Source organism: Oryctolagus cuniculus, chromosome 21, assembly GCF_964237555.1.
Source record: "Oryctolagus cuniculus chromosome 21, mOryCun1.1, whole genome shotgun sequence".
Taxonomy (NCBI): Eukaryota; Metazoa; Chordata; class Mammalia; order Lagomorpha; family Leporidae; genus Oryctolagus; species Oryctolagus cuniculus.
In genome coordinates this window covers 27,657,043-27,671,430 of record NC_091452.1, presented here as the reverse complement: position 1 = coordinate 27,671,430, position 14,388 = coordinate 27,657,043, and the positions used below count along the sequence as shown (strand labels likewise).

Sequence of the window (14,388 nt, the reverse complement as noted above, 5' to 3'; positions counted from 1 at the left end):
GAACTGGCACCCATGTGGGATGCCGGCACTGCAGGCAGCTTTACCTGCTAGGCCACAGCGCTGACTCCCCTCTGGATGGGTTTTTGCTGGGCTGCGGGCGTGTTTCTCAGCACCAACTCCCTACTACTGGGAGCTGGGGTGTGGGGGAGGGGTTTTGCCGAGGCCCCGCCCCTCACGATGCTCACACGCCCCCTCGCCGGCGCAGGGCCTGCGAGGACCTGGCCGATGACGGAGGTGAGCTGCTGGAGGAGCGGCCCCCATTCCCGGCGACGGCGCCCCTGGCCCAGCCTGAGCGGGGCAGCCTGGGCAGCCTGGACCGGGCGGTGCGGCGCTCGCCCTCGGTGGACAGCGCCCGCAAGGAGCCGCGCTGGCGGGACCCAGAGCTGCCCGAGGTGCTGGCCATGCTGCGGCACCCCGTGGACCCCGTGAAAGCCAACGCGGCCGCCTACCTGCAGCACCTGTGCTTCGAGAACGAGGGCGTCAAGCGGCGCGTGCGGCAGCTGCGGGGGCTGCCGCTGCTCGTGGCGCTGCTGGACCACCCCCGCGCCGAGGTGCGGCGCCGGGCCTGCGGGGCCCTGCGCAACCTCTCCTATGGCCGCGACACGGACAACAAGGCCGCCATCCGGGACTGCGGCGGGGTGCCTGCCCTGGTGCGGCTGCTGCGGGCCGCCCGGGACAGCGAGGTCCGGGAGCTTGTCACCGGTGAGTGGCGCCCGGCTGCACCTGCGGGAGAGAGGAGAGCCAGAGGCTCGGGCTGGGGAGGCGTGGGGCTGCTTGGGGTCTGCGGCTGGGGAGAGCTGCCCAGTGGCCAGAGCCCCGGCTGCTGGGACAGCTTTGTGCTGGAGCAGGCATCAGGTGTAGATGCGAGGACAGATCCCCAGTCTCCCTACCCACAGTCGGGCTAGCGCTGGGCCCCTCAGGCAGGGGCTGGGGACAGCTGGGGGGTCATGTGACCACCTCTGTGTGGCTCCAGGGTCTCAAGACCCTTAGTTCCCCTGCCCAGGGGGCAGGGAAGGGATGGGAGGAGTCACCTGCTGGCCCCTCGGCTGCACTGGAAGTCCCTCACCCCCACTGGAAGCCCCTGCTGGGGACAGCCCTCCCTGCCTCGCCCCCGCCCAACCTCTCACGGTTCTTGTCACTCCTTGCCTTCCCATGCATGGACATGAGGAGGGCAGGCAGGTCCTGAGCGGGGGTCCCAGGAAAGGCAGCGGGTGGGCAGGGCCTGCGGTCAACACGGTGGGTGTCGGTGGCACCCACAGGCACCCTCTGGAACCTGTCGTCCTACGAGCCCCTGAAAATGGTCATCATTGACCACGGCCTGCAGACACTCACACACGAGGTCATCGTGCCCCACTCGGGCTGGGAGCGGGAGCCCAACGAGGACTCCAAACCCCGGGACGCCGAGTGGACGACCGTCTTCAAGAATACCTCGGGCTGCTTGAGGTGGGGGCAGGGCCGGCTGGGGCTGCCCCTCTCCCTCACCTCCCCCTGCAGCACAGCTGGGCTCCCGGTCAGGGAGGTGGGATCTAGGCACCAGAGCCTGCACCCCCGCAGCCTGCAGGCAGCCACATCCTGGTGGTCCCCAGAGCGTGGATGACAGTCAGCCACCCAGTAGCCAGGGGCTGCAGAGTCACACCACGAAGTCCAACCTGCAGAGGAAGATGGATGAGCCCCCCGGCCTGAGTCCAGGGCTGGGGCTGGCAGGGTTCTCCCTGGAGGAGGCCGGGGCTCACCGGGCCTGTTCTCGGCCCTCCAGGAATGTGAGCTCGGACGGCGCCGAGGCCCGGCGGAGGCTCCGGGAGTGTGAAGGGCTGGTGGACGCACTCCTGCACGCTCTGCAGTCGGCAGTGGGCAGGAAGGACACAGACAACAAGGTGGGTAGGGCAGGACGGGCACAGGCCGATAGCCTCCCGCCCCCAATCGTCAGAGAACCAGACCGTTCAGGAGCTGGGAGGCCCGGCGTCCTGGGGCTGTCCAGGGCGTGCCTGACTGGGGCACCCCAAACACGGCCCCACGGAAGTGGTCATGGGCCCCCCCCCCCCGTGCTTTCTCGCCCAGCTGACTCTGTGCGCAGGTGCCCAGGACCCTGAACAGCCCCGAGGCCCCGCCCTCCCACTCACCTCTGCCCCCCCCCCCCACAGTCGGTGGAGAACTGTGTGTGCATCATGCGGAATCTGTCATACCACGTGCACAAGGAGGTGCCTGGGGCCGACAGATACCAGGAGGCCGAGCCTGGGCCCCCGGGCGGTGCTGCCGGCTTCCAGCGGCGGAGGCGGGACGATGCCAGCTGCTTCGGCGGCAAGAAGGCCAAAGGTGGGTGGGCAAGTCGGGGGTCCTGCTCTTGGCACCGGCGCTCCCGGCTGAAGGCCCTCCGTGCCCAGGGCAGGCAGCTAGGAGGCTGGAGGACGGCGGGATAGATGGGCGGGAGCCCGGAGGGTCCCGCTCTGCCCGGGCTCCACCCCCGGAGGAGACTGACCCCAGGCTTGCCCCTGCCAGTCCCTGGGGGCACTCAGCCCTCCCTCCTCCCCCACGCCCAGCCATCCATTAGGGTGAGGTTCTGCAGTGGGAACACAGGGGGCCGCTGGGAGGGTGCCCCGCTCAGGCTCGTCTCCTCTTTCCTGTGCTTCCTGCCGGCGCCCAGAGGACTGGTTCCATCAAGGTGAGTGAACGCCTGTTTGTCCGGCAGTCCCGCCGTGGGCAAGACGCCCCGTGGCGCCCACTGTCGTTTCCTTGACAACCGCAGGGCAGCGGGTGCAGTGGGCTCCCGGGAAGCCGCGCCAATCCCCAGGGCCCTGCCCCGCCCCTCCCGCTCCAGGCCCATCACCCTGGCAGCCATCTCCATGACAACTGCCCAGGACACACAAAGGCAGGAATGCGGACCCCCTCCACCCAGGGGGCTGGGAGGCCGAGGGGGCCGCTCCGGCAACCTCAGACTCAGCTCCCTTAGGCAGGGCTGGGGCAGAGCCGGGTGGGGCAGGCAGGGCCCCTGGTCCTTGTCATGGATCGGGCTGTGTGTGTGTGTGTGTGTGTGTGTGTGTGTCCAGCTCCCACAAGCTGAGGCGGCTTACCTAAGCTCACTGCCTTGAGAGGCGGAAGCTCCCCCTTCGGAGATGGGGAGGGTGGCTGGAGGCAGAGAGGTGTGCACGCGGCTGCTGCTGTGAGGGGTTCCGCCCCCAAGCTGGGGTGGTTTTCCTGGGACAGGACCCTCGGCCCACCAAGTCCTGAGCCTGGCAAGCTTCCGTTTCTCTGTCTGTACCTACGGCCATCCAGCCTGGGCTGCTGGTTCCTTCACACACCCAGCAGCTCCCAGCCCTTGATGCTGGGGTGGGGCCGGGGTGTCCCCAGACCACCTGCCTGTGGGCCTCAGAACGACTTCAAGTGGTGCCAGGGCCTGGGTGTGGGGTGCTCTTTGGGCTCTGGGCAGGGGGCCCTCGTGGCATGTTTCTGTTCCCCCATGGGGGGTCCACCTCACCTCCCACCCTTGTGTTCTAGGGAAGAAGGATGGTGAGATGGACCAGAACTTCGACACGCTGGACCTGCCCAAGAGAACCGAGGCCGCCAAAGGTGAGCTGGCCAGTGTCGCTGGAGGGGTCCCAGCTCAGGGGGCCTGGGGGGCCTGGGGGGCCTTGGGAATCAGGTGGGAAATGGGGACTGCAAGTGTATGGTTCCCTGGGGGGTGATCTGGTCCCTGGGCTGCTGTTCGGAGTCAGGGTCAATGCCGTAGGTCACTGGATTCAGGATGCGTGGGGGAGATAAGACAAAGAGGCCATGAGAGGCGGGGCTGGAGGGGGTGTTTCCTGGGCACTGGGAGCCAGGAGGGCGTGGTCAGATCAGGTACAGAGACCGACCAGGGGCGGGGCGGTGCATCCCTGCGTCCCCCGTATCCGTTGGGTTCCTCCTGCTCTGTGCAGTCCAATGGGAACCCATCTGCCTGAACGAGTGGACCCAGGCCACCTTGTGAAGTGGAAGAGCCCAGAGGCCACCCCCCCAGTGGGTGGAAGTGGCCAAGCCTTCCAGCCGTGGGGGGGCGGGGAGGGGGGTGGTCTGTGGGGATGCATTACAGTCAGAGGGAGGAGGTTGCTTTCCGAGCCAGGCAAATATCCATGTGTGGACAGGAAGGCTTGGAAGGCCGCCCTGGCCCCTCAGCTCTGGAGCACTGTGTGGGGCACCACCTTGGTGCCAGCCTGGGGCCTCACTTGTGGGGGAACCTGGGGCAGCCCTGGTTGCACCGCAACATTGCCACGGGGAATGGGTGGGCCCTGTTGCTGGGAGCGTGACCCTGTGCTCAGCTTCAATTACATACCGGCGGAGGTGGGGCTCGGTTGCTCCGCGCCAATTACACACTGGCAGAGGCGGGCCCTGTTGCTAGGGGCGTGGCCGGACTGCTCAGCTTCAGTCACATTCCCGGCAGAGGCGGGCCCTGTTGCTAGGGCTGAGTCCCTGGTTGCAGTTTTCAGTTCCACAGGAAGGAAAGCCTTCCTTCTGTTGTCAGGGAAGGCGGGTCCTGTTGCTAGGGGCGCGGCCATAGTTACCGAGCCCTGCCTCCTGGGTTGAGGAAGACATGACCTCACCAGAACCCATTGTCCCCTGAGCCTCAGTTTGCCCCTCTGTGCAGTGGGAGCGCTTCCTCCTTGGGGATGATTCCCCTGATAATAAACATTCTCGGTTCCACGCCCCTCCGCGGCCCTGGTGAGGGAGGAGACTGGGTGACAGTGGGCGGTGGGTGCCCCGTGCTGTGCCCAGGCTTTGAGCTGCTGTACCAGCCGGAGGTGGTGCGTCTCTACCTCTCCCTGCTCACGGAGAGCCGGAACTTCAACACCCTGGAGGCTGCCGCCGGGGCCCTGCAGAACCTCAGCGCTGGCAACTGGATGGTGAGAGGGCAGGCGGGACTCGGGGGCCCTGGGCCGTGGGGAGGCGGGGAGAGCGCACCAGCGCACTAATCGGCCCCCCACCCCCGGACCGCCGCAGTGGGCCACGTACATCCGCGCCACGGTGCGCAAGGAGCGTGGGCTGCCGGTGCTGGTAGAGCTGCTGCAGTCTGAGACCGACAAGGTGGTGCGCGCTGTGGCCATCGCGCTGCGCAACCTCTCGCTGGACCGGCGCAACAAGGACCTCATAGGTGAGGAACCCGCAGGCCTCCTCGGGGTCGGACTCGGAGCCCTGGTCCCGGTCCTGTCGCCTGGGGGTCCCACAGCGGTGCGGCTGTGGTGTCCTGGGGCTCCGTGCCCCTCATGTGCAGGGGCGGGGGGCAGAGGAGCGGCCTAACACCTGTCCCTGCCCCTCTCAGGGAGCTACGCCATGGTGGAGCTGGTGCGGAACGTGCGCAACGCGCAGGCACCCACGCGCCCGGGGGCCCGGCTGGAGGAGGACACGGTGGTGGCCGTGCTCAACACCATCCACGAGATCGTGTCGGACAGCCTGGACAACGCGCGCTCGCTCCTGCAGGCCCGCGGCGTGCCCGCGCTCGTGGCCCTCTGCGCCTCCAGGTGGGTGGGGCGGGGCCGCGGGGCGGGGCCCGAGCGCGCGGGGGGTGTGGCCACTGACCCCGCCCCTCCCCCCCCCCCCGCCCGCGCGCCACAGCCAGTCCGTGCGCGAAGCGAAGGCGGCGTCACACGTGCTGCAGACCGTGTGGAGCTACAAGGAGCTGCGCGGCGCCCTGCAGAGGGACGGCTGGACCAAGGCGCGCTTCCAGGTGGGGAGTGCCCTGGCCAGCCCCTCTCTTGACTCTGCCGGTTCGGCCCCCCACCCAAAGCGGGCAGTGCGGCCAGCTCACCCCATGCCTGTGCCCCGTGCCTCTGCAGTCGGCGGCCACGGCCAGCAAGGTGCCTAAGGGATCCCAGAGCCCCGGTGGCTTCGATGACAGCACGCTGCCGCTGGTGGACAAGAGCCTGGGTGCGTGTGGGAGCCCGTCCCTGACCTGCACTGACACTGACAAGGTGGCGAGGGGCTGGAGGAGAGACCCGGGCTTCCTCCGGACAGGATGGGGGATGGCGGACCCTTTGCCGGCTCTCTGCTTCCTGGGTGCTTCTTGTCACGTGGTGCCTGCACAGGTGCCAGTGGCCGCGGGTTGGGGTGGGGGTGGGTGCTGGTGGCCAGAGGCCAGGCTGGGGCGCAGAGATGGTTGGTAGCAGAGGGTGCCCAGGCTGTCCAGGCCAGCCCTGCCGCGGGCTAGGCTGCCCCGGCCCCACCTGCAGCCAGCTGCCTGCTTATGCCTTGCAGACAGCGAGAAGCAGGGCAGCCGGGACGTGATCCCCATGGACACTCTCGGCCCAGGTGAGTGCAGGTGCAGTGTGGCTGGGGGGGGGGGGGTGCTGGAAGGCCTCCCAGGAGGTGCTGGCTGGATGAGAGAGCTTTGGGACAGAGGGCCAGGGAAGGCTCAGTTCCCAGCCAGGGCCCAGACCTGTAGCCAAGGGGCTGCACCTGCTGGGTTTAGGGGCTGCACCTGCTGGGTTTAGGGGCTGCTGGGAGCGCAGACACCAGCACAGGGTGACCCCCCCTTCAGGGTGGGCAGATGCCGGCCTTCTGAGCTGAGAGGGAGCTGTGCTAGAGTGTCCCTCCTGAAGCTGCTCCTCCTGTCCCCACCCCAGACGGCTACTCCACTGTGGACCGCCGGGAGCGCAGGGCGCGGGGCAGTGACTCCGCAGGGGAGGCCTCTGAGAAGGAACCGTTGAAAGTGAGTGGCTGTGGGCCGCCCCGTCCCGTAGGGGTTGCCCACAGAGCACCTGGGCAGCACTAAGTCTGGGCCCCGCCCCCTCCCCACCCCCACCCCGGGCCACAGCTTGGGCGGGCAGGCAGCCCCCTCAGGTCGGAATCAGCGTGCAGACACCATTGGGAGCCCATCGCTGCTGGGAGTGGGGGGCGGCAGGGCCAGAGGCCGCCTGCCCGTCTGTACCCTTGCCTGCATGTGCACAAGTGCGGGGCGAGGGCCCACCACCCGCCCCCTGCCAGTTCCCGCAGGCCCGCCAGCCAGCTCATCTCCTGCCCTTGGCATCACTCCCTCCCCCGCCCCGTGCTGCCTTGGCCAGCCCACCCCGCAGCCCCCACTAACCGGCTCTGTTCTGCTTCTGCCGCCCACCTGCCCCCTTACCCACCGTGCGCTGCGCAGCCCGACCCCGGCAGGAAGGCCCCGCCCCCCGGGCCCCCCAGGCCCGCGGTCAGGCTGGTGGACGCCGTGGGGGACGCTAAGCCTCAGCCAGTTGATTCCTGGGTCTAGCTTGCATGCCTGGTACGTCTCTCCACATTCCCGGCTGTGCCCTCCCCTCCGGGCCGGGCTTCTGGTAACCTCTGCTGGCTGCATGCTCTGCTCTCCCTGTGTGCCCACGGCAGGTGTGCAGCGGCCCTGATACCTGTGGGGGAGTGGGGAGGCCAAGCCCAGGGCCCGGAGGGAGAGTCCTTGGGGGATGGGACGGAGCAGGGAGGGAGGGTCCCCCCAAACCTGCCAGCACCATCTGCTGGCTGTGATCGACCCTGACACAGGACCCCTGGGGCCAGCCCACACTACCCATGACTGGGGCGTGGGCCCCCTTGTGCGCTCGCCGCCTGTGCGCAGGGCTGCAGCGCCCGCTTCCCACTCTCGCTCCGCAGGGCCCGGGTCCGGCCGTGGGTTCCTAGCCACCGGATCACCGCAGCAGGGCCGTCCACAGCAGACCCCTGCCGTGGAGCTCGGAGCCCCCTGGCGGCCGGGGTTGGCAGCGACACCCCCCACCCTCAACTCCCGCAGCACCGGGTCCCTGCCACCCTACGCGCTCTTCTCGGACCTGATTGCTTTAGGCCGACCTGGTGCTGTGTCCCAGCGAGCCGAGAGAGGGCGCCAGGGAGAAGGCTGGACGCGGCTGCGCGCCGGGGAGGGCCCGGGGCCAGCAGAGCTGCCCGCGTGTGCGCGCGCGTGTGTGTGCGTGTGTGTGCGTGTGCGCAGGGCGGGCAGGTAGCCAGGCAAGGAGGGGGCTCAGGGAAAGAAGCTAGAGGGGCTGCCCTGTGCCTCACGGCAGGCTGACCACGGGTGTGGGGGCAGCGGCACAGGGCTCTGGCTATTTGCGCCCTTCCCGACCGTGGCAGTGGCCTCCCAGCGTCCACCTGCCCAGGACCTCAAGGAGCGACCCCCTGGGGGCTGACCCTGGGCAGCACCGGGGCCTGCTGCTGTTCAGTGCCTGCTGTCTGTGCTTAAAAACAGGAGAAAAACACTTATGACAAAAGCATTTACAGTAAACCAAAATGAGACTATTGGTACACATCTAAATTTTTGTAAGAAAAGTTAAAAATTAAAAAAAAAAAAGCAACTTTCAGCTTGTGTGGCTCAGGTCTCTCTGGGCAGCCGCTAGTGGCCTCCCCTCCTCTGGGGTCCAGCACCAAGGCCTCAGTTTGTATGGGTGGAGAGTGGGGTTCATCTGTACCCCACAATCATGTACCCAGGCTGCCGGCCACACTTGTCTCTGTCTTTCCGGTTGGACATGACGGCCTGCTGACTGCACCCCTCCGGTCCTGTGGGACCAACAGGTGCCCTTGGCCAGGCCACCGGAGCAGAAGTGCATAGCAGGGCGGGGCGCTCCCTGGGCCAGCTGTGCCGGCCAAGGGCCCAGCCTGCAAGGGCCACCTCCCATCAAAGGCAGCCAGCAACTAAGGGGTGAGAACCCAGAATTTGAGAAGAATGGAACCCGTGCCATCTTGTACTGAAATACCTGGATCTCTAATTTCTGTTACACGTCATTCAGACATGGCATGATAGGATGAGGACAGCCACCCAGCTTCAGGAAAGAGGTGCAGGTGCATTACAATGGAGGTGAAGGCACGGCAGGCGAAAGTGTGCGGTGAGATTCCTCTGCTGGTGCGGCGGCTGAGGCAGTGCTGCCACCTGGTGGACATCTTGAGTGCAAGGCCCCACAGCGCGCAGGTGCATCCGCTTCCTGGCGGTGCCTGCCTGCCTGCCAGACTACAGAGCCCTGATTGGAGTCTCATTGGCTGAGACAGGGGCGCTGTCCAGGGCCCCGCCTGCTCCGAGTCAGCCTTTGTTAGGCTTTCGCAGGTGCTTTGCGTGGTGACCAGTAGCCCTTTGCGGTGGACCAAGTTTGCTCAGTCCGAAGCCACCAACCAGGGAATCCAGCAAGGCCTGGACCCAGGCCCCGAGTACACGTGGCATTTGAGGACAGATCCCGAAGTGGCAGAAGCGGGGTTGGCAGGGACCAGCTTGGGGAGGGACCCAGGGCAGAGGGCACGGCCAAGGTCAGTTCGGGCGGCCTGGGCCCACGTAGATGGCCTTCTCCAGCCCGTCCACCACCGGCATGTTCTCCAGGAAGGCGCTGTAGTGTGTGCACTCGAAGCTGCTGCTCCCGCGCACGTGGGCCAGGAAGTCAGGAGCCCCTGGCACAATGACGTTGTCGGCCAGCAGCACCGACCCCTTCCGCAGAAGGCCACACTCCTGCAGGCGACAGAGAGATGGCGCCAGGGTGGGGAGGGGAGAGGATGGTGTCCAGGGATACCCAGCCAGCCGGCCACAAACCAGGACAGGGGCTTGCCACCACACCTCGGCCCCATGCTCTGGCCTGGGTCTACCTTGGGGCCTGGCTGTCACTGAGACACTCGGGTTGGTACCACATCTCCTGCAGGAAGGAACCCAGCCAGGGTCTCCGCCCACCTCCAGGAGGTCCAAGCCCTGCAGACAGGCGCCTTCTGCCTCATTGACTCCTGAATCCATCCCCAGGCCTAGAACAGCCCGAGGCACACAGCTGGTGCTCAGTACATGCTAGCTGGGTGAATGAGGGAGAGTGGCCCCGCAGGCCAGTTGGTCCCAGAGACAGCTGGTTGCTACGCACACAGGCGCCCACAAGTGGGAGGTGCCAAGGACACGTGCCTGGGGTGGGATGGGGCCGACTCCCCACCAACAAGGCTGCCTCCTGGGGTGCTGCTCTGGGCAGCCCTGAGCTCTTCAACTTGGGGGTCCCCATCTCCACCCTTGCAGGGGCCCTAGCAGCATGCACGGGTTCCTTGGCCTGGGCTCTCCGCAGAAGCAAAGCATAAGCACTGGACACAGCCACAGCGATGGCCCGAGGCCTGGACAGGATCAGTACTCCTGGGAGGCTTGTGTGTCTGAGCCGGGACAGGCACCCGCTTCCCTCCCAGAAGGAGCGCAGGGGGCGGGGCATAAGCACAGACCAGAGCAAGGCGGCTCAGGCCTGAAGTTTGACCTGGGAACACAGAAGTGCTGACAAAATCATAAAATAAAAATGCTATTGACAGGTCTGGCGTGGAGGTGTAGTGAGTAAAGCCACCGCCTTCAGTGCTGGCATCCCATATGGATCCCAGTTCGAGTCCCAGCTGCTCCACTTCCACTCCAGCTCCCTGCTAATGCACCTGGGAAAATAGTAGAGGATGGTCCAAGTCCTTGAGCCCCTGCACCCACGTGGGAGACCCAGAGGAAGCGCCAGGCTCCTGGCTTTGTTTTGCCCTAGTTCTGACCATTGCAGCCATTTGGGGAAAGAACCAGTGGATGGAAAACTTCTCTCTCTGCCTCTGTCTTTGCCTCTCTCTTAACACTGCCTTTCAAATAAATAAATAAATCTTAAAAAAAAAAAAAGAAAGTGGGGCCAGCGCCGTAGCCCAGCAGGTTAAGCCACTGCTAAGGATGCCTGCATCCCATATGAGCACCTGTAGGGGTCCTGGCTTTTCCACCTCCAATGTAGTGGGGTGGGGGAGGGGCTCACCTCCAGCAGGAGCGTGTCCGGCAGGTAGCGATCCTTCCAGTGGTCCAGGAAGACCATGTCCAATGTGTCCACGTCGTACTTGTGCTTCAGCTGGGGGATGAGGTCCTGGGACGCCCCGAGCAGCACGGTGACCTGGCACAGTGCACTGTTGGTGCCACCCATGGGGACCCCCAGGGGACCCCCATCTGCACACCCACACCCGCTCTCCTTAGCGGTTCTCAGAGGACAGTCCTCTCTCCCCACCCCTCCCGAGGTTCCAGCTCTCAGGACAACGGGGCAGCGACACCACCCTTGTCCAGCTGCTGGGGGCTCCTCCCGGGACCCCAGGCCTGGGATACACGATGGGAGCCCAGTGAACGTGGCCTTGAATCGAGCTTGGGTGTCCTCTGGGTCCACCCTCCCACCAGCCTCTGTCCCCGGGGTCAGCTGAGCTGTACCTTGTCCTGCAGCCCAGCAATGTCCAGCGTCTCCTGGGTGATGGCAGAAAACTCCGGGTTGATCTCCATGGTGAGCAGCCGCCCGCCAGGGGGCAGCAGACGGGCGATGCGCACCGCAGAGTAGCCACAGTAGGCTCCCAGCTCCAGCACCAGAGAGGGGCGGTACTCCTGGATCACGGAGTCCATGATCGCTCCTGCAAGGGGCAGGGGTGGGGAGGGGTGTCCTGAGTGCAGGGGGGGGGGGCACCTGGCCCCAGATCCCTCTCCCGTCCCACCCCACCTCCCCACTGTGGGGTCTGCTGTACCCCCAAGCTCCCAGTCCTGGCACCTGGCCCCACTGACTCGCACCTGCCCCTGTCTCTCCCACCTTGCCTGGTTCAGGCCTCCTGGGTCATCAGGTTCGCAGGGGTCTGGCAGGGGCTGTGAAACCTTGTTCCCAAGCCCCACTCCAGGGAGTGCGGCAACCATGCCTGTGCCCTGGCTGGAGTCCAAGAACAGAGGAAGTACACGACTGGCGGGTCCCATGACTCAGATGTCCAGAGGTCACCAGGAGCCACACCCCGCCCACCCCCGTGCAGGCGCCCGTGCCCAGCCGTGCTGTTGGCGTGCCAGTGGCAGGGTCGCAAGGAGACACCACAGACCAGCGTCCACTGCGACCCAGGGGCTCCCCCCTCCAGCTCTCTTTCCGGGGTCAAACACGAATTGTCCAACACTCCCCTTACCCCGATTGGACAGTGGCCTGGGCGGAGGCTCCGGCCCCAAGTGTCCAGGCTACTGCAGCACCCAGGCAGACGCTGGGCTGTGGCTCAGCCCCCAGGGCTCCCGTCGATCCCCCCAGCCCAGCCTGATCAAGGCGCTAACGCCAGAAACAAGGCGACCAGAAGCGCTTCTCCTACGGCCCCCTCAAGGCCTGTGCGATCCGTGTCCAGAGCCCGCCGGCCGCGACGCCCACCTTTCTTTTTGCCCAGGCACATGGTTCGCTCCTGCGAGCTGTAGTTGTCGATGGCGTCCAGCACGCTCTGCGGGTCCCCGCGCTGCGCGTGCTGCCGCACGTGGCGCAGGATGCGCTGCTCCTTGCTGTCGTCCATGAGCAGGTTCCGGTTCGGTTGCAGGAAGAACTCGTTGTAGCCGATACGCAGCAAAGCCCAGAGCCGGCGGTTCAGCACTGCAGCCGCCCCAATGGCGCCAGGCCCAGCGCGGCCACCGCCCACAGCGGGGGCGTGGCCGAGGGGCAGGACGAGAGGGGGCGTGGCGGGCAGAGGGGCGTGGCGGTGGGCGTGGCTTAGCGGCTTCAGTACTCTTCGCCTGTACTGCCTCCGGGTTAGGCAACAACAGGGAGAAGGTGTGGCGCAGAGGGCGTGGCTAGAGGGGGCCGGGAGAAGGGCGTGGCCCAGAGAGGCGGGCGGGGCTTTAATGCTTTACGCCTGTCCCCGCCTCTGCCCTTCTGTCCCCTCAGCTGCGGGCCCCCGCTTCACGGTGGTCAGGGCTGGGTCGCTTCTCCCAATCTTGTCATTCCGCCAGGGCAGTGGTGGGCTTTATGGGGCGCGGTTCGGGAGTGGCCTAGCGGGCTAAGGGCTCTATCCCCATCTGGCCTCCTATCTTGGCAATGAAGGGCAGGGGCGAGGCCACAGGGCAGGAGGAGAAGGGACGGGGATAGAGGATGGGGCCTGGAGGGGAGGGGCTTTACTGCTCGGCTCCTGTCCCCTTACCCGCCCTGTCCTTAACTGCAGGCCGCCTCAGGTCTCCCCCTGGCACGACTCCCCGGGTCCTCCCCCCAGGTCAGGAGTGAAGGATATGTCACCTGCAACCTGATGGTTGGGTACCGTGAGGAATGGCACCTGCAGGAAGACCCGCCCCTCCCTCCCTTGGCCAGGGGAGCATACCGGCTAACAAGGCGGGAAAGCAGCTCTGGTCACCGCGCACTGGGGAACCTGCATGCACTCGCTGTAGCAGCCCTCACTTTGGCCAGCGCAGCCAGCGCGGCCCTGGCCCCCATGCTCAGAATATGCATTGCCTATGAACTTCCTACGCGAGGGTTCCAGAAACACTTTGGCACCAAGATCAGCGTCTTTAAAAGTCCATTCTCGGCCGGCGCCATGGCAAGAAGGAACAGCCAGGACTGAGCATGCAAAAACACAATCCTTTTAAAAAATTATTAAATTGGCTGGCGCCGCGGCTCACTAGGCTAATCCTCCGCCTGCGGTGCCGGCACACCGGGTTCTAGTCCCGGTGGGGGTGCCGGATTCTGTCCCGATTGCCCCTCTTCCAGGCCAGCTCTCTGCTGTGGCCAGGGAGTGCAGTGGAGGATGGCCCAGGTGCTTGGGCCCTGCACCCCATGGGAGACCAGGAGAAGCACCTGGCTCCTGGCTTTGCATCAGCACAGCGCGCCGGCCACGGCGGCCATTGGGGGGGTGAACCAACGGCAAAGGAAGACCTTTCTCTCTCTCTCTCACTGTCCATTCTGCCTGTCAAAAAAAAAAAAAAAAAGCCTAGTCTCCAACTTGTTCAAGTCCCACGCAGTTCTCAGGGACACCCTCAGCATTTCCCGGCGAGCCCAGACTCTCGGTGGCCCTGCGCTTCCTTCACAGATGAATCGTTCTTTTGTGTGAAAAGTAGGAAAACTTTCATTCATTCTACGAGTGCCTGATGGTGCCTCTCTCTCCTGGATTTCTGTCTGCCCCTGGCTCTGGGGAGAGCCTGGGTTGGACCCTCTGGGACCCCGGCTGGAGTTTAACCCCCGAGGGTGAGGGACCCAGAGGGTGGGCAGTTAGCCCAGCTGTGGTGTACAGAGGGCTGTGGGGGTATCAGGATGCAGTGAGCACATCGTGGGGAGGGGTGGAGCTCCCCACAGTTGCGTCCTGGAGTTGTATAAGCAGAGGGAGGGGCCTCCCTGCCCTGGACACCCTGGGCCTCTGCCAGCCAAAAGACCAGCACCTCGGACTTCGGACCAGAACCATGAGCCAAAAATAAACCTTTCTTCCCAAAGTGCCCGGATCATGGGTTTGTGTTCTTGGCAACAGCAAACAGGACAGAGGACACAGCCCCACCCACCGAGCCCGGGGACCAGAGCAGTTGGCCCCTGAGAATGGACGTGGTCCCGGATACAGCCCAAGCGCCGGCTCCAGGCAGCCTGGGGCAGAGGACCCTCCGTCCAGACCCCTACATTAGAGCACAGAAACCCAGAGTGCCCAAGGCTGCCCCCTGCTGGCCAGCTTGGAGGCCACCCTGGCGGGCTCTTGAGCCCAGCTCCTGCCTTC

The 14,388-nt window shown here is 65.7% G+C and overlaps 2 protein-coding genes across 14 annotated transcripts in view; one reads left to right on the top strand and one right to left on the bottom strand.

Moving 5' to 3' along the window:
• ARVCF (ARVCF delta catenin family member) overlaps positions 1-8,282 on the top strand; it is a 39,872-nt gene extending 31,590 nt beyond the window's left edge. For 4 of the 13 annotated variants that reach the window (XM_051837297.2, XM_051837298.2, XM_051837296.2 and 1 more), the window contains 15 exons: positions 206-702; positions 1,260-1,443; positions 1,757-1,874; positions 2,142-2,313; positions 2,642-2,659; positions 3,493-3,564; positions 4,744-4,871; positions 4,969-5,119; positions 5,288-5,486; positions 5,581-5,692; positions 5,802-5,892; positions 6,220-6,273; positions 6,588-6,673; positions 7,106-7,225; positions 7,585-8,282. In XM_051837297.2, coding sequence (XP_051693257.2) covers positions 206-702; positions 1,260-1,443; positions 1,757-1,874; positions 2,142-2,313; positions 2,642-2,659; positions 3,493-3,564; positions 4,744-4,871; positions 4,969-5,119; positions 5,288-5,486; positions 5,581-5,692; positions 5,802-5,892; positions 6,220-6,273; positions 6,588-6,673; positions 7,106-7,213 — 1,990 coding nt within the window. In that variant the 3' untranslated portion in view covers positions 7,214-7,225; positions 7,585-8,282. The remainder of the gene's footprint in view (positions 1-205; positions 703-1,259; positions 1,444-1,756; positions 1,875-2,141; positions 2,314-2,641; positions 2,660-3,492; positions 3,565-4,743; positions 4,872-4,968; positions 5,120-5,287; positions 5,487-5,580; positions 5,693-5,801; positions 5,893-6,219; positions 6,274-6,587; positions 6,674-7,105; positions 7,226-7,584) is intronic. The other 9 variants (XM_070066284.1, XM_051837293.2, XM_070066283.1 and 6 more) reach the window with 6 other exon arrangements.
• Positions 8,283-8,664: 382 nt separating this feature from the next.
• On the bottom strand, positions 8,665-13,617 carry LOC103345647 (catechol O-methyltransferase). Its single transcript, XM_008250589.4, has 4 exons — positions 12,084-13,617; positions 11,132-11,325; positions 10,695-10,826; positions 8,665-9,412 (listed from the first exon to the last, which is right to left on the bottom strand). The coding sequence occupies exons 1-4, from the start codon at positions 12,217-12,219 to the stop codon at positions 9,218-9,220; spliced, it is 657 nt and encodes a 218-aa protein (XP_008248811.1). The 5' UTR covers positions 12,220-13,617; the 3' UTR covers positions 8,665-9,217.
• Between the last annotated feature and the right edge of the window lie 771 nt (positions 13,618-14,388).